At 45.2% G+C, this 22,474-nt stretch overlaps 1 protein-coding gene across 2 annotated transcripts in view; it reads right to left on the reverse strand.

The window, feature by feature from the left end:
- Positions 1 to 22,474, reverse strand: part of GALM (galactose mutarotase) — a 198,878-nt gene that overhangs the window by 124,402 nt on the left and 52,002 nt on the right. For both annotated transcript variants that reach the window (XM_086927186.1, XM_086927187.1), the window contains exons 2-4: positions 6,570 to 6,724; positions 5,531 to 5,737; positions 2,574 to 2,655 (exon numbers count right to left, since the gene is read on the reverse strand). In XM_086927186.1, coding sequence (XP_086783312.1) covers positions 2,574 to 2,655; positions 5,531 to 5,737; positions 6,570 to 6,724 — 444 coding nt within the window. The remainder of the gene's footprint in view (positions 1 to 2,573; positions 2,656 to 5,530; positions 5,738 to 6,569; positions 6,725 to 22,474) is intronic.

Raw genomic sequence — 22,474 nt, forward strand, 5'->3', positions numbered from 1 at the left:
GCTCTGTCTGTGTGTGTGAGTGGCTCTGTCTGTGTGTGTGAGTGGCTCTGTCTGTGTGTGTGAGTGGCTCTGTCTGTGTGTGTGAGTGGCTCTGTCTGTCTGTGTGAGTGGCCCTGTCTGTGGCTCTGTCTGTGTGTGTGAGTGGCTCTGTCTGTGTGTGTGAGTGGCTCTGTCTGTGTGTGTGAGTGGCTCTGTCTGTGTGTGTGAGTGGCTCGGTCTGTGTGTGTGAGTGGCTCTGTCTGTGTGTGTGAGTGGCTCTGTCTGTGTGTGTGAGTGGCTCTGTGTGTGTGAGTGGCTCTGTGTGTGTGAGTGGCTCTGTCTGTGTGAGTGGCCCTGTCTGTGTGTCTGTGTGAGTGGCTCTGTCTGTGTGTCTGTGTGAGTGGCTCTGTCTGTGTGTGTGTCTGTGTGAGTGGCTCTGTCTGTGTGTCTGTGTGAGTGGCTCTGTCTGTGTGTCTGTGTGAGTGGCTCTGTCTGTGTGCACGGCTCTATGTCCGCGAATACTCTCTAGTACTCTCTAATGCCATTGTAAATGACAATACCATTTATTTATGTTTTTTTAAAAATGAAAAAAAATGTCATGAGCAATGCCAATAGCTCTACCTTTCATAATGCCGAGACCATTGCATTGTAAATGCTTGTTTCTTTTTGTTTTTTCTTTCTGTTTATCCTTAGACAGACTGGGCGTGAAGAAATCCCCCTGCCACAATCACCATTAATTATTTGTGAGTGTTTTTTCTCTGAGTGAGATTTGACATACTGATTCTTCCGTTGTTTCAAAGGTGTTTTTAACTGTTTTTTTAGCTAATCCTTAACGAGCACTTTCTATATTATGATGTACTCGGCTGCCAAACAACGCGTTTAGAATTTTAATACGCGGTACTTTAAGGCAGACAAGAGTGGGGCGTGAATATTATGCCATGAATATTGCTAAAGTTTATAGCGTTCACTAATTTGCGAATGAAATGTTTTGCAATCACAGAAGATGAAACTGTTTATTGCGAGGTTGCTCGATGGGCTTCTCTGAACGTGCCTAAAAGTCGGAGGAAGCTACAGCATGAACACGTGTCTCGACGTGTTTTTAAATACAATGTGTTTAAACACCCATAATGAGGGTTTATAAACTATACATTTCTACATTTCAGATTTTCCAGTCTCTCACAATTCGGAGAGGCCACAGGAGAAAATACCTGCATGAACTTTTACAGATAAGGTTGTAATAATTTTCCTTCCCACACCATAGGTTTGGTTGCCTTAGTGTGCACCAACCATGGAGTGAGAATTCTTTCTTCGGTCCTGATGAATGCTAAGCTAATTTTTGGCGTATTAGCAGAAACATGTTGACCATTTCTCTTTATTAATAGGACTTTATGGTTCAAACTAACACAACCACTTATTAGTCCGCATTTTTTTCACTGGTTTTAACGGAGTTAGAACTACCCTCTCATTAAAAAGAATGTTTCAGTTTGAGGAGTAGTCCACGCTCCTTTTAATTCACCTTCATCACTAACTCTGATCTCTTTTCTACTACTAGGACCCAATGAAGACAACTGGCTACCAACTTTTAGTTGGGGCCTGAGGGTCCTGTTACTTTACACTGAGCACGTGTAGCTTACCGCCATACTAATTGGGAATCTGTTCTGGTGGTAGTAATTATATTACGCCTTGAACCTCCTTGGTCTTTTTCCTTTTCCTTTTTTTCTCTAGTTATGCTGTCACTCTTATGTTGATTGATATATATTACTGTTAAGGGGTACAGGAGTGGCTTTTTGACCCTTTCTCTCTTGTTGATTGTATTTATACATATGCCGGGAATTACTCAGGATGCCCAATGCTGCTATAGATTCCCATCATAACTCCAAAACCACCATTATGCTATGGTTGCATATCACAATACCAAAGACGCCCACAATATGTCAAGAATGGCCATCATTATGTCACGGATGGCCACCAAGCTGTCAGTCGTGGTTGGATTACATAAAGAATGCCCACAATATGCCAAGAATGGACATCATCATGGCAGAAGGTAGCCAATATTTGGTCCAAGGATGTCCAAAAATATAGTGGCACCGGGTACTATAATATCAAAGATGTCCACAATAATATGTCAATAATGAATAGCGTTGTGTCAGAAGTAGTCATCATTATGCTCGGGTGAATATCACTATGGTTGGAGAGGTCTCAACTAGGCCAGGTGTTCTCCTACTTGGCAAAGAAGAATAACTATGCAAGGGACTACTATCATTACGCCAGGGACAGCCACTATTGTGCCAGCGATTACCCCATCTACCAGTGGAATCAAACACCAAAGGGATGGTCAACAAGGGAGAACACTAGCAGGGAGATTCTCTACACCACCACAGAAACAGACAACAACCCTCACCCCACCACCACCCTAAAAAGGCATGTCTAGTTCCTCCCATACCCCTGTTCTCCTTGAATTGGGCTGTGTTCACACCCAGTTTGCACACTTGTACCAGAATGCTTCAGCTCACACTCAAACTGAATGATTGACATATCCCTGCAAACCTTTCAATGCACATCAAGCAGAGAATGCAACAAATATGGCTACCCACCTGTCGGAATCATGGTGTCATCCACTGGTAAGTATGTCTCAGCTGCAATCGAAACATCATGATCGTAGACATTGTCTGCACCCTACAAAAGACATTCATACATATTAATGGCGACAGTGGACATTGGAACGACCTTTCACAAATGGACATCAGCAGAGTGCTTAAAACACAGAAAGCCATCAGGCTGCAAACAACAGGTTTTCAAACCAGGCTGTTGCAATACCCTCCTATTCACAGTACCATTTCAAGGGGAAAATAGTAAACATATCATTACATTTTTTATGGTAATATTTCTTTGAAGTCACCTTTTCATTAACAGTTGAACTAAGCATATGCATAAAAAGAATGTGTATGCAATACCTGATTCTAAAGACCTTAAATTAATATTTTCCTAATGTCCCCTACCATTCTACTATTCGTTGTGTACGAAAGAGGGGTATTTTTATCCTCTTTTGTTAAACAAAGTATTAAACAGTTTTCTTTAAAAAAAATAATATTATTAGAAAGTGAACATTCTTTTGATTACTGGCTATTTGATGAAAACAGATCCCTTTCTAAGATGGTCAATCACATTTCAAAATTGAGAAAGGGTGGTGGTAACAAGCAACTGTGTTTAGTGCAAGTAAAATGTTTTTCAATACATTAAAAATGAAGAAAACTCAGTATTGTCCATCTGGCTGACGGGCATTCTTTATACAATTACAATACAATGAAATAAATTACAATGTAAAGAAAGGAGCTAGAGTTCTGGTAAAAGAATAAACCACCCACAACCATTTATTTGTTCAAAAGGTGCCATACGTGGTGTAAATGTCTGATCTTGATTCACAGAAAAAGATTTGTGTTTTATGTCAGGAGACAGAATTATAACTTCAGAACTTCAACTTCAACTTCAGGATGGATGGATGGTTTGGGGCTACAGACATCTGGAGGACTTTGGCACCCTGGAGTCAAAGCGTATAGACATACATCCGCAGCACACAAATGCCAATCCTGCATCAACCTCGTTCTGCTCACAACGACTGGTGCCCTTCAGGTATGTGCAGCCACTATTCACCCTCTGGGCATATAAGACCACTCCCCAGTCTTGCTCCAATTTGGCTCGCCACCCACCATTCGAAACCCATTTGGAACCTCAATGTGAGGACGTCCTTGCCACTGACATTGAAGCCTACTTCCAGACCAAGCAGGGCTCTGTTAAGCCCCCCAACATGCTATGGGAGGCATGCAACTCTACCATAAGAGGCAAAATGCCTCTTATTGCATGATCACCCCAAAAGCTTTGGAATGATGCTGCTGGTTTTTCGATTCTGAGAGTGCACTGAGGACTGCAAATCAAACCTCATACTTTACAAAATGTATGTTGTTTTGGTTACCCTCAACTGCCATAAACTGATTTACTTATAAGTCCCTACTATATGGTCCCAAGGTTGCACAGGGCATGTAAGTAAGAGTGTCCCCCGAGGGCTGCAGCACTGGGAGTGTCACCCTATGTGTGACAAAGTACAAAATGGCTGCCCACTTGCCACTGCAGCCTGGAAGAGCAGTTTTTAAACTGCTAGTTCGACTTTGTCATTTAAACCAATGGCAAAGCCCCCACTTCCCGTAACAATATATGTAAGTCTCCCCTAAAGAGGGCCAATGGAACCCTAAGGCAGGGAGCTGTAAATTATTAAGTAGGACATTTACTTTTAATATGTCCTGGCCGCAAAACGTCAAAATTGTTGTTTTTTGCTGTGGAAAAGTTAGTAGTCCGATTGGCTAACAAAGAATACTGGCTCTACCCACCAAAGATAGGCAAAGATCATGTAGGTTTGAGGTGGTATACGAAGGGGGAGGAAAAATAGATTATGGGGAATGTGAACAACAAAAATTGTGGGACAGTGGAATACTACGAAACAATCTGGCATACAGGACAAGAATGGGCAGTGGCAGTAATGGCTTACACAGAGTGACTGGGAGAAATGGGCATCAAAACACAAGAACATTTTGTAAGGTGTTGATTTGTGAGGAAAGATGATGACACTCAGAGGAAGAAAAGCATGATCAAGTTAGAAGATGATATAAAAATGACTGGGTAAAATTGTGAAGAAAGGCTAGAAGGCCAGGCGGCAATGAGAAAATGGGAATATGGACAAACAGATTGAGGACAGGAATGCAGAGGATGTGAATAAAGGGTAGTCAAGAGACAATATGCAAGGATACACGATAGGAGAAAACAAGTTAGATGGAAAGAGGATGGGAGACAGCAAAGATTATACAATGGTCCATACACGGGCACATGGATGCAACAGTTCCGATTAAGAAATGACGCACGAGAGGAATTAGAGTTTAGAGAGAGGTGAATGAAAATCCACCTATGAAAAGGAATGAATGAGAAACAAGGCAGGAGACACAAAAGACTGAGAGAAACAGGGGTAAATTGATTAAAATGTAGAGGCAATAATGATAAGGGATAGGATAAGTTAACCATGAGGCTGGAAAAAGTGAAAAGGGTTGGCAGTTAAGTTAAAAAATATAAAGAAAACATGAACAAAAGTGGATGGGTAAGAATGAAAAACAAAAAATCCTCAAGCACCTGTATTGTATTCGTTTTATATAAAAAATGATGGTAGACGGTCACTGTAATGTAAGACATTGCGATAACACAGAGGATGTGACAGAGTCACACACAGGCTATTCATCTTTCCTATAGCAGAAAATGCACTTTTCAAAAAATGAAGTGGCAATGTATGATCCTGCTGATGACATGCAAAGCAACCAAAAAGCCCACAACCCACAGGTTCCCAGCATGGAGTACTGTTGAGACGATGTGCCACACGCAGGGCAGATCTTCAAGGTTATGTGTGGTCAAGTTAAGAAACCTTTACAGAACAAGCTGTGTGGAGGGGGAAAAGCTATATAGTCATGCCAGACAGCATAAGTAAAACAAAGATATCAATAACCAGTATTATTACATGTCCAGCCAGGTTGAAGTAAGAATGGTTGGTGAGATTGATGGGGGTGGTCTTGCTGGTCTGTGCTTTGTAGTTGACAGTTAGCTCATCTCTATCAAGTGTGTATGTCACCCACACTTTCAACTCGCCTGGGTAGCCTTCCTCACCATCTTCACTAACAAGGGAGAAGCGTACACCATTTAGTAGCACCTCAGGAGTCCATAGTTTCTGTAAAAGAGGAAATGGGTCTTATCAAGAGTTTGGATCCACAGGGTAACATACATTTTCAGAGAAAATATCATGGCACCATACACTATAACGCTGATGCTTTCCTATTTTTTTATTTTTATTTTTTAACTTTTTTATTGACAGCACAAGCAGACGTACATTTCAAAAATAAAGCATTTTTCAACAAGAAAAATAAAAATAAAAGAGAATTATAATACATGATGCTTTCCATTATAGATTATCTATAATGTAGCCAAAGGACTATCAATAACAGATATATATATATATATTATTTTGCAGAAGAGCTGAACATGATCTGTGAAGGTACTATGCAACATAATGTCGAGGGCTGTACTAGCGAAGGCATGTGTATACACAAGGTAGTAAATTCCGGAGTATAGCTCTGTGTAGTACATGGGTGGCGTAATAAACTTGCATGAAGAGTGAGCAACTAATGCCTTTTTTAATGAACTGGAATCTTACAAACATGTCCGTGTTAAAGTCAAGAAGAGTATTTAATAAATAGGTAAATGTTAAATAACTAATAGGCTAGAAAAGGATAGACAATCTAAGCTGGCCTACTAATCCCAACGTAGCAAGGAGAAGTCGCCAATCAAATACAAAAAAACAGAGTAAGGTTGGTTGCAGAACCCCAAAAGCTGTAAGCAAGAGGTTTCATGTGAGAGAAGAAGCCACTCCCAGCAAAAATCTCAACTCAAGGAGGTCTAGGTATAACCACATCACCTTTTCACAGGCAGAGAAGAAACCGAATATTAAAACAGATTTTACCCAAAGAATTACACAGATCAATCTTTCATAACATCCTACTTACTTTGTCAAAACCGTTTATTCCTCCATGTATACTGTTTGGTCCATTGTTGATGGCCAACTGGTATTCCTTTCCTTCAAGTGAAAATTTTCCTTTTGCAATTCTGTTAGCAACTCGTCCAACCACAGCTCCAAAATAAGGATGCTTATTTAGATACCCTGTCCAAAAGACAAGAGCAAGTATATCTTGATAAAGGATCCTCAACAAATTCTAAGATGTTCATTCTGTTTGGATAAGTACTTCACTTCCACCAGAAGACCCACTTTGAAAGGTATTGACATTATTTACTATGAGCTGGAACCCATTTTTTACTTAAATGGAGACATTTTCCTTGGTTTATCAATGCTGGCCATGCATTTATTTTGGGGAGGGGGTGTTGCAGAAACTTTTCACAAATGTTCGATGTGGTGGTATTCATAAGGACATATGTTTAACAATTATCAGATCTAAAGCACAAATTAAAAAACATTTGTCCAAAGTCACTGCACTTGACAAACCTTTGCCCACAATTATAGACCCTCAACATCATTAATACTCAGCTCAGTCAGCGAGGAACATTTTTGTCTGCCGCATTGCTAGAAATTGTTGGTTTTTTTTTTCAATGGAGCTTTTCATATTTCGTTTTAAAGTTAATCATTCTTTCAATTTTTATTTTGGGGTGTGTAGGTTTTTAATTTACAAAGTGTTTGGTGAGGAGGGTTATTATCTGCCATTTCTGCCTCTTTAAAGCCTCCCACAGGTGCACCATTCCTTTTTGCCGGGATCGGTTGTGGCAATTTTTTGCTCTTTGAGTACACTGCAGCATGTTCTGTCCCACACAGGTGCCATCAGGAAACAAAGCAAATCAAACATAGGGAGGGCAAACCATGCACGTGACCACAGACACAAACCATTATGTGGTGAGCATCTCAACAAACTGGGAGTCCATTGTGAATAACTATGCAGTGCGTTGTAATTTATGGGTAGCAGACTGATAGCAGAGCCCACATTTACTATGTTTGATCCAAAGAGTTCATTATGAGTAATCCCGAAACATGACTTCCTGGGCCAAAAGACATGATGGGAGTACTGGCGATATCTAGATTCCTTACCAGACTGTTGCTAAAGAGCTTTTCTTGTTCCAAAACAGTCACCTTTGGGACCGCCTCCTCTACTGATTGTTTTTGCCTTTATTATTTCTCCTCCTAATTCATCCTAAAACTCATTCAATCCAGAGTCTGATAGATAATTTAATTCCTTTTAATCGCTCAACGGCTTTTGGATAGTAAACAGAATACCACAAATTTCACAAAAATAATATTGACAAGAGATTGTATACGATTACTGTGTCAAAATATACATGTACAACCCTATGCCACCTTATAGAGTGATCTTTGACTGATGATGACCAACCAACCACTGGAGAGTCAAGTACAATAAGGCTGTCTTAGCTAGCTTTTTGTAAAGCTTCAGTACCCTAGACCCTGCAGAATTGGGTAAATCAAAGTACCCACCACGGATGCTGCCCAGTAGTCACTAACTGCCCGAGGGCAAGGAAAACACACCAGACTGTCAACATTGTACAAATCAAGGACTGTGGATTCAATGACTGGTTCCACAGAGTTGGGCCCAAGAGAATGAATAGCTCTCAAATGCAACCTCGTCAGTGGCAGAATCTTACATGAGAGACCACAAGTTGCACTTGTCTTTAAACCCACTATACACAACTGTATGAAGCGACTTCAGGTGTATAACCATCTCTGGAGTCGCCATCACTCTGCCAGGTGTTGAAATAGGGAAACAGCCACTACAACGAAGCCGTTTCCACAATTGCAGTAACCACGCATGCTTTACAACGCATGCGTTGTTACCACTATAACCTTTACCACGCATTCCTTTACTACAAAATACGTAGTAAAGGAATGTGAGTTAAAGGTCCAATAAAAAAGAGGGGGCTTGGGGGGTCTCCCCCCCCCCCCCCACCCAAAAAACGAGCGGAAATAAAAAAGAATTAAACTTACATAAAAACGGTCTTCAGTGCCCCTGTCATCAATGGAAGAGCCTCCACAACGTCGTAGCGTAGCGTGTCCCTCATTATAGAAGTCCTTTTTTAATTTTCAAAGACGTGTTTTGACGCTTGTTTCTGTGGTTGGTGGAAGTAAGGGCTGCTGATGAAAGGCGTGCAGGTGTCAGGTAAGAAAACAAATCTTTGTTCTTAAAAATTACCCTGACTTTAAAGTAGGAAGTGTTTCTCTCCTTTTTCTGTAGACTGACCCCTCTCCATGCCTCATTACCCTGGATATAGCCTACTAACGCTAATAATAATATGCACACATTTTTTAGCCTATCACTATCATTATGTACAATGGAATGACATATGTGCCTAAGGGACGTAAGATGTTTCGAAGATGTTTTTTTACCGTAGAATAATCCTGCGTTCAAAAATGCTGCGTGCTAAAGCCACTTGCGAAGTAAAATTCGCGTGGTAATGCCATGCGTGGTATAATCATATAACCGTTGAAATACAGAAAACGTTCACTATACCGGGCCCAAGATAGCCTCAATACATCAGAGCATCCTATCCCAGTTTAAAAAGCAGTTAAGTGGACAGGAGGATAGCCTGAGGAACTGATGTCCTCATCAGTAAGTTGCCTATTTAAGGGTAGACAAATATATCTTGAAGCCTCAGAAATGAGAACACTGCTGACATCAGCTTTGTTAATATCATGTCAGCAAAACCTCTCGAAGAAAGCACAGTTTTGGAGAGTCTGCTCCCTGCTATGAACAGGAAGAATTTCTTGTCAAGGCACTCAGTGAAAATATGGACAGGGTACCCTTGAGGTACAGGGATCACTGACAGTCTCCGAGTTTCTGTGACCACAATTGTGCATTTGCAGAGACAATAGCGCTGGCTAAACTCTCATAAGGTCCCAAAGGCGACGCTGGCACAAAACACATGATGACCCTTGGGTAGGAACTTTACACATTTCACTCCTTATATTAAAACTCGGTTGTCAACACGTTGCTTGGCATGCTTTCCTGCAACATTCAATGTGCCATTCATGCTTTTACTTTCCAATCACCCTGGGAAAATGGTGGCCGCTTCATTGAAAGGATATAGGTCTCGCATTTACAAGAGTTTGGCCTATCGGCAATGTAAATGAAAATGCTTTTTATTTATGTGTTAATTAAGAAAAAAACATAATAAAAGGCATTGTCATTTATATTGCCAATAGCTTAACCCCTTCCGTGCGGGGCATATGCCCCCGCTGTGCTGGGGGGAGGGGGGCGCGCGCAGCGCCCCGGTGCTCATGACGAGCTCAGCTCGTCATGAGCCACGGTGGTCGTGCGCTCATGACTCGTCATGGCCACATCCGTTTCATTAGAACGCTCGCACAGCAGGGGAAATTGCCCAGTGTGCGAGCGCTCTAACGGTCACGACGAGCTCAGCTCGTCACGAGCACCGTGGCTCATGACGAGCTCATGAGCATGGAAGGTGTTAAACTCAGATAAATCCGAGACCTATTGCATTGCAAATGCTTGTTTTTTTACCCCACTACGACCACTGAATGGAACACATGTCAACACCACAATTGCCAACTTGCATTTACCGGCACTGCTCTGTTTAATGAACAAACTGCTCCTCACTCACTGACATTCTTTGCTCCCAACAGACACACCTCAGTATTTCCTCATCCAGAGCTCCATCAGAGACAGGGACGCGTTACACACTGATCTCGTGTTCGGGCTTTTCCTGAAATGCCTCTGTGAGCTGCCTTAGCTTTGATTTAAAAGCCCACGTCTTGCCTACTAATCTTACCTTGCAGTGATTTTCAGCGTACAACGTGTGTTCCTTTTGTATTCATACATTTTACAAAGTTAATCTTGATATAAATCAACAGCGCCCTCTTGTGGCCATGATTTAAAGTTTGTGGAATCATTTCCATTCACCAATTTATAACAGCCATCCCATATAATTTAATGCACACCCACAAGTAGTATTGGCAGCATACACATTTGCTACTGGCTATTAACTTACTCTGAGATTGGTATAAGTATACTGTCATTTTTTATTCACTTCTGATCCAGAGTTGATCTTATTTATACGTCCCAAGCTTTTATTTGCACAGCAATTCCGTTTAACATTTTTTACACGCAAGCATTTTTCAGGCGTCTACAAACAACTCCTCTTATATCTTCTTGAAATTTTCGTGACTCTCATATATATATATATTCCAACAGATTTCTCTACAGCAGTTAATACGAGAAAAATGGAAGGGAATGTAAATGTACCCCCTCCTCTTGAGGCTGAACCAGGTGAGCCACCGTTACATTGGAGTGTCTGGATTCGTGCATATAACAACTATCTGGGAGCCATTTATGGTTTAAAACACTGCACGAAAAGCATGTATTAGAGACAAATATTTATTTATTTTCAAAAATAAGCGTATCTGATATTTGGAAAGAAATGACTGGATTAAAAAAAAGAAAATTAATTATAAATTTGAGTAATAAAACATGAGGTGTTAGGGAAACGTATTACTAAAATAATTACCAAGCTGCCCAGGTCAACTATAGTGGTCATGCATTATCTGCGTGAGTGTATTCCTTATTGATAAAGCCTTTTTCAAATTTCACATTGCTAGAAACTCTGAGTGATTCACTGCGGTGATCACTGCTGGTAATCTTCCATGGGGTGTCACCAACGACCCCGCCACCGCCGGAGCCAACATTCACGAAGGGATGAAAGAGGTAGCCGAATGGATGAAGAACAGCCGCCTGAAACTGAACTCGGACAAGACGGAAGTCCTCATCCTGGGATCCTCACCCGCCACTTGGGACGACTCCTGGTGGCCCCCCGCCCTAGGCAGCGCACCCAAACCAACAGACCACGCACGCAACCTGGGCTTCACCCTGGACTCCTCCCTCTCCATGACCAGACAAGTCAACGCCGTCTCCTCGTCGTGCTTCAACATCCTGCACATGCTACGTAAGATCTTCCGGTGGATCCCCACCGAGACCAGGAAGACGGTCACCCAGGCCCTCGTCACCAGCCGACTGGACTACGGCAACTCCCTCTACGCTGGAACCTCCACCAAACTCCAGAAGAGATTCCAGCGGATCCAGAACGCCTCAGCACGACTCATCCTGGACATCCCCCTCGCAGCCACATCTCCGGACACCTGAGAGACCTGCACTGGCTCCCGGTCAACAAGAGAATCACCTTCCGTCTCCTCACCCACGCACACAAAGCCCTACACAACCAAGGCCCAGGATACCTCAACAGCCGCCTCAACTTCTATGCTCCCAAACGCCAGCTTCGATCGACCAGCCACGCCCTCGCCGCCGTCCCCCGCATCCAAAGAGCCACCACAGGGGGACGGTCCTTCTCCTACCTCGCCGCCAAGACATGGAACTCTCTCCCCACCCACCTCCGCCTGACCCAGGACCACCTCGCCTTCAGGAAGCAACTCACGACCTGGCTGTTCGAGCGGTAGCGGACCCCCCTCCCCCAGCGCCTTGAGACCCTCTGGGTGAGTAGCGCGCTATATAAATGCGATGATTGATTGATTGATTGATGTCATTTTGTCTGAAGTGGTCATTATTAGCAAATTGGAGAAACTGGGTTTTTATTGCAGTACCCCCTTCTTTTTGCATGGGTTTTTGATGCAACTTTGACTGTGGTGTGCTTGGTCCCTGCTACCCACTTTGCCAGTACCAGTGTTCTTTCCCCTACAATGTCCTGTCTATTCTGAGATATTGTTAAGTGCACAGAGAAGCCATGAAGAGTACATGGGCATAATATTTGTCAAAATGAGTTTCCTAGCTCCATGATGGCTTCACTGATTTCTAAGATGTTTGGTACCAAACAACTTATCCTAATAAATCCTCACTGATGCCAGTGTTGGATTTATTAATACATTCACAAAGGAGACCCTTTAGAGGGTCCCCTGAAAACCTACTAAGCTGGGGTGTGGTCTCTGACTTTCTTTTGCCAGTCTGCCACCACCAGACATGTTTCTGACCTCTTGGAGGGAGAGCCAGCGCTCTCAGATGCCAGAGACAAAGCCTGCTATGGGAGGAGGTGATTCACACCTCCTCTAGGACAGGATGGCCTTCCTGGGCGGGAAGCACTAAAGGTGCTGCTTCCTTTGAAATCCAACCCAGGGACCTTCAGATAGTGGGGATAGCCAAGCCCATTTTCCTGCTCCACTTTTGGCCAGCGGAAACAGGGAAAAGTAGCTAGATTAGGATGATGGCCCCCCATTTAGCCTACACCCCCTCCCACCCAGGGCGGGGCAGACGATGTGAACCCCTCTCCTGAATTTCCACCATCTTGGGATGGTGAAAAACCAACCTATCAGGGCGAGAGTAGTGCCTATTTCTACAGGAAGTGATCACTAGAGGATGTAGACACCCTAAAGGTAGGTTGGCCATTGGTACCACCTGTCTCCCCTTGTAACACCCCTAAATTCAGTATTTAGGTGGCACCAGAGACCTGAACATCAGATTCGATGGACAAGAGTAGACTAGGACAAACAAGACCCGCTGCACAAGAACTGAAGCCCTCAGCAGAAGAAATAGGTGCTAAACCCTGCCTGCGGCTCCCAGGACTCAATAATCGGTGCTGCTGTGTCGTCCTGAAATCTGAAAAGACTCCAAGCAACCCAGAGCGCCTTCAAGAAATTGGCAAGAAGCTCTCTTGCAGTGAAGATATCAGTGCCCTGCACACCATAGGCTCCGATCCAGTGAAGTCCGATTTGTCGACTTCCTGCTCCCCAACGACCTCGACGCAGCACCGAATTAAGAAAAAGTACAACAGCTCTGGAGGGTCAGCTATGTCTCCTCACCAAGTCTGAACACACAAAGACTTAGGCCCAGATCTCTGTACTGGGATGAATGTATGACATTGTTATAGCATTTTTTCCATCAATTGTTCTTTTTGCATTTGTCACCCCGAATGGGACGGGTATGCTCAGACAGGAGTCCCGTGCTCTCCATGCCACTGGAGTCAAGCTATCCTGGCTGATGAGGGCTAAAAGCCTCAAACCGGTCCTAGGATGCTTGTTTCCATTCCAGGGAGGTCCTGGCCTGGCAGTTCGGGCTGGACTGTTCCCATTGGGCACAGGGTCAAGAATGATTTGCATATGGGGTGTCCAAACTGGAATGGCATGGTGAGCAAAAAACGATGGATTTAGGCCCAGATCTCTGTTCTGGGGTGAATGTATGACATTGTTCTGCATTCTGTCCATCAATTGTTCTTTTTGCATTTGTCACCCCGAGTGGGACGGGTATGCTCAGACGTGAGTCTCGTGCTCTCCATGCCACTGGAGTCAAGCTATCCTTGCTGATGAGGGCTGAAAGCCCAAAACCGGTCATAGAATGCTTGTTTCCAGTCCAAGGCGGACCTGGCCTGGCAGTTCGGGCTGGACTGTTCCAATTGGGCGCAGGGTCTAGACTAATTTGCATATGGCTGGGTCCAAACTTCAATGGCATGGTGAGCAGAAAAACGATGATTTAGGCCCAGTTCTCTATTCTAGGGTGAATGTATGACATTGTTCTTCATTCTGTCCATCAATTGTTCTTTTTGCATTTGTCACCCCGAGTGGGACGGGTATGCTCAGACGTGAGTCCTGTGCTCTCCATGCCACTGGAGTCAAGCTATCCTGGCTGATGAGGGCTGAAAGCCTGAAAACGGTCCTAGGATGCTTGTTTCCAGTCCAGGGAGGACATGGCCTAGCAGTTTGAGCTGGACTGGTCCCATTGGGCGCAGTGCCAAGACTGATTTGCATATGGCTGGGTCAAAACTGGAATGGAATGGTGAGCAAAAACAATGGATTTAGGCCCAGATGTCTGTACTGGGGTGAATGTATGATATTGTTCTGCATTCTGTACATCAATTGTTCTTTTTGCAAATTATAGAGAGCCAGCTTCCAAGTGAATTCAAAAACTTTAGAAATCAACTCACACAGGATAAATTCACCAGTAGATTCTTCCGCAAAAACGTCCAAGAAAAGTCTTGCAGCGAGAAATGAAGATCCAAGGTCGACGGTAAGTTAAAGAATGGTTTTATTCAATAGTAAGTAACACCCGAACCAGACAGCAGTTCCCTTCACTGCCAGCTTCGCAATAACTGCCAATCCTAGAGTAACCCACTAACCAAACCACCTAGAATGTGGAGCATCTCAGACACTCCACATTACACAATCTGGTCCACATCCAGACAAGACATGGCATAAGGACATCACAAGATCACAACACATCTTCCCCCTTTATACACACCACACATACAACAATGAGGCGACAATACTAGACAAAACGAGGAACAAATAAGCTAGATCCACAATACAGGAAACATGTATCAATGAATAAAATCTCTCAGATATTCTGGCGGGCAGGGCACCCTGGGAATTCTTGGACATGAACTTTGCGGGTCTTTACCACCAGCAACACCAGTGCCTAAGGGAGGGGAACCACTGGCCATGCCCATCAAAGAACAATTACTAGCTCGATGTTGATGAGCAGTTATGTCATGATCACTCAAGAGCATGAAGGAGTTGTTCCTTTGTTCATTAATTCTGCAGCCCTGACCACCTCCCTGATACAACTCAACACACCTATGGTTCCACCATTCTTCATTTTCCAACAAAACAGAAAATCGTCGCACCTCCTTGATCCTGAATGGACCCTTAAACTTGGACAAGCCACCTCCCCTCTGAGGGCACCAAATCTTGACCCATTCACCAACATGGAAATGAAAGTTGCTCAAATTCTCAGGATTCGTCACCATACTCCCCTTTACTTCACCGTCAAACCATGTTTTGTCTTTCATCCATGCTGGTAATAACTTGGAACCTGCTACCCTTCCTCTTATCAATTCAAAAAGAGACTTCTTGGTAGACTTGTGTATGCTATATGATACACATAGATAATATCCAACACCATGTTACTCACATTATGCCCACTGGCAACAGCCATTTGAATACACCCCTTCACCAATCTATTTGCCCTTTCCACAATACCATTTCTTTGAGGATTGGAAAAGGACATAAGATTATGTTGAATGATAAATGATTCCAAAAACAAACGCATTTCTGCAGAGACCAGCTGTGTCCTATTGTCTGTTATGATGACACAAAGCACACCCTCACTCTGAAAAATCTCTCCCAATGCTTGGATGGTAGTCCTGATGCTGATTTCCCTTATACATTTAACAATGAGCCATTTTGAGTACATGTCAAGTTCAAGTTCTAGAATTTGTATAGCGCACTACTCACCCAGAGGGTCTCAAGGCGCTTTAGGGCGGGAGGCGATTTACTTATCGAATATCCAGGTTTTAAGTTGTTTTCTGAAGGAGAGGTGGTTCTGAGTGAGGCGGAGGTGGGTGGGAAGAGAATTCCAGGTCTTTGCCGCTAAGTAGGAGAAGGATCTTCCACCCATGGTGGATCTGTGGATGCGCGGAATTGAGGCAAGGGCTTGATTGGACGATCGTAGTTGGCGGGAGGGGGTGTAGAAGGATAGACGCGTGTTGAGGCATTCGGGTCCTAGGTCGTAGAGGGCTTTGTGTGCGTGGGTGAGAAGACGGAACGTTATTCTCTTGTTGACAGGGAGCCAGTGGAGGTCTTTCAGGTGGTTGGAAATGTGAGCTTGCCAGGGATGTCTAAAATGAGTCTGGCTGAGGCATTTTGTATGCGTTGGAGTTTTTTCAGAAGTTTGGCTGTGGTTCCGGCGTAAAGGGTGTTGCCGTAATCCAGACGGCTTGTGACCAGTGCATGGGTGACTGTCTTTCTTGTTTCGGTGGGGATCCAACAGACGATTTTTTTGAGCATTCGTAAGATGTTGAAGCAGGATGCTGATACGGCGTTGACTTGTCTGGTCATCGAGAGGGAGGAGTCAAGGATGAAGCCAAGGTTACGTGCGTGGTCCGTAGGTGTGGGTGCGGTTCCGAGGGCCGGTGGCCACCAGGAGTCGTCCCAGGCAGAGGGGGATGATCCTAAGATGAGGACTTATGTTTTGTCCGAGTTTAGTTTCAGATGACTGTTCTTCATCCACTCGGCTACTTCTTTCATTCCTTCGTGTAAGTTGGTTTTGGCGGTGTTTGGGTCTTTGGTGAGGGAGAGGATCAGCTGGGTGTCATCCGCTTAGGAGATGATGTTGAGGTTATGCTGTCGTGCGATGGATGCAAGGGGGCTCATGTATACGTTGAAGAGGGTGGGGCTGAGAGATGATCCTTGTGGTATGCCGCAGATGACTTCGGTGGCTTCTGATTTGAGAGGGGGGAGGCGGACTCTCTGGGTTCTTCCGGAGAGGAACGATATGATCCAGTCCAATGCCTTTCCTTGTACTCCGATGTTGCTGAGGCGTTGTATGAGGGTGCTATGACAGACTGTGTCGAAGGCTGCGGAGAGGTCTAGTAAGATGAGAGCAACTGTTTCTCCGTTGTCCAATAGTGTTCGGATGTCATCTGTTGCTGCGATGAGGGCAGTTTCGGTGCTGTGTTTGGCTCGGAATCCTGATTGAGAGGAGTTGAGGGATTTGTTGTGTTCGAGGAAGGTGGCAAGCTGACTGTTGACGGCTTTTTCGATGACTTTGGCGGGGAATGGGAGGAGCGAGATGGGGGCGGTAGTTCTTAAGTTCATTTGGGTCAGCCGTGGGTTTCTTCAGAAGGGCGCTGAGTTCGGCGTGTTTCCAGATTTCCAGGAAGGTGGCGGAGTAGAGGGAGCAGTTGATAACATCTCGGAGATGGGGTGCGATGATGGAATCTGCTTTGTTGAAGATGTGGTGGGGACAAGGGTCGGTTGGCGATCCTGAGCGGATGGAGTTCATCAGGAGGATGGTGTCTTCAGTGGTGATTGGGTTCCAGGCGCAAAGGTTATTGGAGGGTGTTGTTGGTTCGGAGGTGGGTGGAGTGGGCTGGTCTTCAGATTGGTTTTGAAAGCTGTTGTGTATTTCGGCGATTTTGTTGTGGAAAAATGAAGATAAATAGTCGCAGAGATCTTGTGAGGGAGTGATGTCGTTATTGCCTGCGGAGGGGTTAGTGAATTCTTTGACGATGTTGAATAGTTCCTTGCTGTTTTGGGCATTGTTGTCAAGTCGATCCTTGAATGCTGATTTCTTAGTGGATCGGATGAGTTGGTGGTACTTGCGGGTGGCGTTTTTGAAGGAGGCCAGGTTGTCAGAGGTGGGGGTTTTTCTCCAGGTTTTCTCGAGGGTACGACAGAGCTTCTTGGATTTCTTAAGGGCATTGTTGAACCAGGGGGCTTTTTTGCTACCTTGCTTGATTTGATGATTTTTCCAGGGTGCCAGTTCGTTGGCGCTGTGGGTGATCCATTGAGTGAGGTCGGTGGCAGCTTGGTTTGGGTCCGATGAATTGGTGGGGGGTTTTGTTGAAGCGACGAGAAAAGCTGGTCGGAGGTGATTTTGTTCCAGTTTCTTCGGGGAATTGGTTGTGGGGTGTTGTGGGTCTTGGTCTTTTTGTAGGTGAAGTGGACGCAGCTGTGGTCCGTCCAATGGAGGGCTGTGGTGTGATCGAAGGAGATGTGTTTGCTGGAGGTGAAGATAGCGTCAAGCGTGTGTCCGGCAGAGTGGGTGGGGGTGTTAACGAGTTGTTTGAGTCCGAGATTGGACAGGTTGTGCAGGAGGGTGGTGGTGTTGTTGTCGATTTTCTTGTCCAGGTGGAAGTTGAGGTCTCCTAGTAGAATGTAGTCCTCGGAGGTGAGGGCGTGTGGGCTGATGAAGTCAGCGATGTCTTCACTGAATTGTGAGCGGGGTCCTGGGGGTCTGTAGATGAGGGTGCCTCTGAGTGTGGTTTTGGGGTCGGTGTGAATTTGGAAGTGAAGGTGCTTGGCGGTAGCGAGGTTATCGTCCGGACTGGTCGTGATGCGAATGGTGTTCTTATGGACGATGGCGATACCTCCTCCTGTTTGGTTGATGCGATCCTTTCGGATGATTTTGTAGGTCTCCAGGATGGCTATGGAGATGTCGGGGGCTGATGAGGCGTTCATCCATGTTTCTGTGAGGAAGGCGACGTCCGGTGAAGTAGTGTCGAGTAGGTTCCAGAGTTCGATGGAGTGTCTGTGGACTGAGCGGGTGTTGATCAGGATGCACTTTAGGTGGTTATTGTTCGTGTTTTGTTTGGGGTTAGTGGTTGTGATCTGGTTCCTGATGCAGTCGAATTTGCAGGAGTGGCAGGTGAAGGATCCATGGGTGTTTCCTGGGGCGGCTTGGAAGCAGTTTGGGAGTCGGCCGGGTTAAGTGCTGAGAGGGTAGCTGCGTCGTATGTTAGGCGGGTGGAGTGGGTCTTGCGGGGGCCAGGGGGTCTGGCGCTGGGCGCGGTCCAGGCACGGACGGGCATAGACGGGCTTACCTTTGGCGGGCCTTCGGCACGCATAGGGCGTGACCGCTGCGCGTGAACGCTGCGCGCAAGATCATCTGTCATATGTGGATAGTGGAAGGGGAGGGGCGAGGGGGGGGTCAGCTGGGAGGCGGGAGCGGGGTGGAGCTCAGGGCAGGGAGGCACAGCCACAACCACCAAAATGGCGGCAAGCAATATTGATTCAGGATTGGGGCACAATCGTAAATAGCGCTATGCAGACGGTAATGACGCCGGCACAATCAGGCACGAGTCTGCAGGCAGCACAGCACAAATACTTATTATTGTGAAAGCGCACCTTGGCAGTCAAGCTCTACGATCAATTTTAAAACAGTGATAATTTAATGATAAACAGGCGGGGTAGTCTAGCGCTACGAGCTATGTGCAATAATTAATTAATCTGGCTAAAGCGAGCAAGGCGAGTTGAGCACTTAGCAGTCTGGCGGTGGGCGTTGCGATACCAGGCGATGCAGGGAGCAGCAGGGAGCAGCGTGTGGAGCGACCTCTTCTGCTGGGAGCAGGACGGTCTACTACAACTCTGGCATATCTCTTATCTAACCTCAACTTGTGCATAGGTTCAATAAATTCCACACTCAAAGTGTGCCATGGCAAATGTGCCTGGTTTAAAAATGTGCCCCATATCCAATTTAGCACCCATCTTGAGTCTCTTCTCTCCTTCCTTATACACTCCACACTCATCAACCTATTTATCCACTTGATCATCCATTCCAGGCCACAACCAATTTGCTCACAACCTCTTAGTCCTAGACCACCCCAAATGCCCTTCATGTGCTATTGATATCAACCTGGACCAGAGACTCATGGGCGATCTGAACTTCTCGACCCTCATTAGTACCATATCATCTCCAATTGACAATTCTTCCAAAATTTTGAGATACAGCCTAACAGAAATGAGAACCAAGCTATCTCTCCTTCCACCCAACCTCAACAACTGTTTAACCTCCTCAAGCACCATATCTTCAGTCATGGCTCCAATCACTTCTCCTTGGTAATGGCGGACACCCCATCCAGTTCCAACACATCATGGACAGTTGCAATAGCTCCTTCCTTTTCCTTAGATATAACATCAGGGCCATCCACCACCTTTCAGTCAAAAGACAACCTGGACAAGCAATTGGCTTGGCAATTTCACCATCCTGGTATGAACTGCACCAGATAACTAAACTCTTGCAATCTGGCAGCCAGCCTGCCAACCTTGCAGAGGTATTGCTTGCTCCACCTGCCAACAGAACACTAACCAAGGGTTTGTGATCAATGCGCAAGAGAAATAAGGTCCCTCAGAGGTAGGTCCTAAAATATTTTGCACCCCAAGCTGCAGCTAGAGCCTCCCGTTCAATCACCGAATAGTTCCTCTCAGCAGTGGTCAGGGTACGCGAAGCAAAGGTAACTGTCCTTTCACTTTTACCATGCATTTGTGATAAGACTGCCCCTATTCCTGCTCTACTTTTGGTCGGACGAAAGGGGGAAATTATCTAGATTAGGAGGATAGGAGGAGATCCCCCACCTAGCCTACGCCCCCCACATGCCCAACCCCCCCCCCCCTCCTCCCCCCCGGGTAGGGCAGGCATTCTGAACCCCTATCCTGAAATTCCACCATCTTGGAATGGTGGGAAACTAACCTATCAAGGCAAGGGTAGTGGCTCTAAGTACAGGAACTGGTCAGTAGAGGTTGGAGACACCCTGTAGGTAGATAGCCCTTTCATACCACCTGTCTCCCCTTGTAACACCCCTAAATTCATTATTTAGGTGGCAGCCCAAGACCTGAACATCAGATCTGATGGACAAGAGAAGACCAGGACAAAGAAGACCCGCTGCATAAGAACTGAAACCCTGCTGCAGAAGAAATAGCTGCTAAACCCTACCTGCGGCTCCCAGGACACAACAATCGCTGCTGCTGTGTCATCCTGAAACCTGAAAGGACTCCAAGCACCCCGGAGCACCTCCAGCCTTCAAGAAATCATCAAGAAGCTGCCTTGGAGTGAAGATATCAGTCCCCTGCACACCTCAGGCTCCGATCCAGTGAAGTCCGGTTTGTCGACTTCCTGCTCCTGGACGACCTCGACGCAGCACCGAATTAAGAAAAGGTACAACAGCTGTGAAGGGTGAGATCGGTCTCCTCACCAAATCTGTAGACACAAGGACCTACAGGAGCCACGACGTACCAATACCCGTGGTACCGAACCCCCAATGGCAAATATTGAGAAGAAGAGTCTACACCGGACTCCCAAAGCACCAGCCAGAAGCAAGCACCTGAGTGGCCCAGCTTTCCCACAATCGCCTCCCAAGGTTGCCTGCTCAAGACGCGCGATGCCTGGCTAACCTATTCACTTTGCACCCGGCCCCACCGGCCCAGACTTTCCAGCTATGCTCTGTGTTCCCCAGGCCCTTGCCACCTCCTCCCAGAAATGAGCAGCCCTCGGACTTAAGTCCTCCTCTGCAGTGTCTTTTCAAGTAGCCTCTTCGTCTTTGTGCACCAGCTTCCAAGACCCTCAGCACTCTGCTCCCAGCCGATCCGGGGAGCTCCTGAACTTCTCCTGCTTGAAATTTGGACCTGGTCTGGACATCGAACTAAAACAAGGTGAACTTCGTAAAAGCATTGTCTGATTTTCTATGCATTTTTCTGCTTTTTCCCCATTGTTTTCTATGGTGCGTAATTGCGAATAAAAGTGTGATATTTTCCAAACGAATCGTAACTCCGAAAATACTTACCTTAGAACTGTGTTCTTGGTCTTAAAAATTCTATAAAAAAGATATTATTTTCCTAAATTGGTCTCGGATTTATTCTTGAGTGTGCCTCTCATTTATTGCCTCTGTGGAATACAACCAAGTCTTAGCACTACCCTCTGATAAGACTAACTGCTTTACCACACTACCACAAAAACAGCATTAGAATTATCTGCTTTTACCTCTGTGTACCATTTGGGGATTCTCTGGACTCTCTGCACAGTGTACTTCTTTTTAGTACACTATATACAGAGCCAGCTTCCTACACCACACTAATAATATAAGTAGCACAGGATGTTTTTTATTGAACATAAGTAGCTCTTATTAGCGACAAGGTTTGAGAGTCCTGAGCTAGGATTCGAAACTCAAGCCGTATTTGAACACTCACTACCTTTGCCTTTGCCTTTGACACAAGAGGAATCCAATGCAACTTATGGAAATAATAGATGAATAGATGAATTTCAAAATTCAATTAAGAGATCAGAAATTCAATTTGATACCCAACCAAGTATTGTGGTTCACAGACAAGTTCTTTTCAAATGAACCACAAGTCAGTGACTCCATAGATACGTACATTGCAGTCTTGCAGATCTTAGCTGCACCATGTGAATTAGAAAACTTTAGAAATGAACTCACACTGGATAAATTCACCACAATATGCTTCAGAAAGAAAATCCAAGAAAAGTCTTGCAACGAGAAGTGAAGATCTAAGGTCGAAGGTAAGTTAAAGAATGGTTTTATTAAGTAGTAAGTAACACCCAAACCAGACAGCAGTTCTCTTCACTGCCAGCTTCGCAGGAACTGCCAATTC

Source organism: Lissotriton vulgaris, chromosome 6 (genome assembly GCF_964263255.1).
Source record: "Lissotriton vulgaris chromosome 6, aLisVul1.2, whole genome shotgun sequence".
NCBI classification, from domain to species: domain Eukaryota; kingdom Metazoa; phylum Chordata; class Amphibia; order Caudata; family Salamandridae; genus Lissotriton; species Lissotriton vulgaris.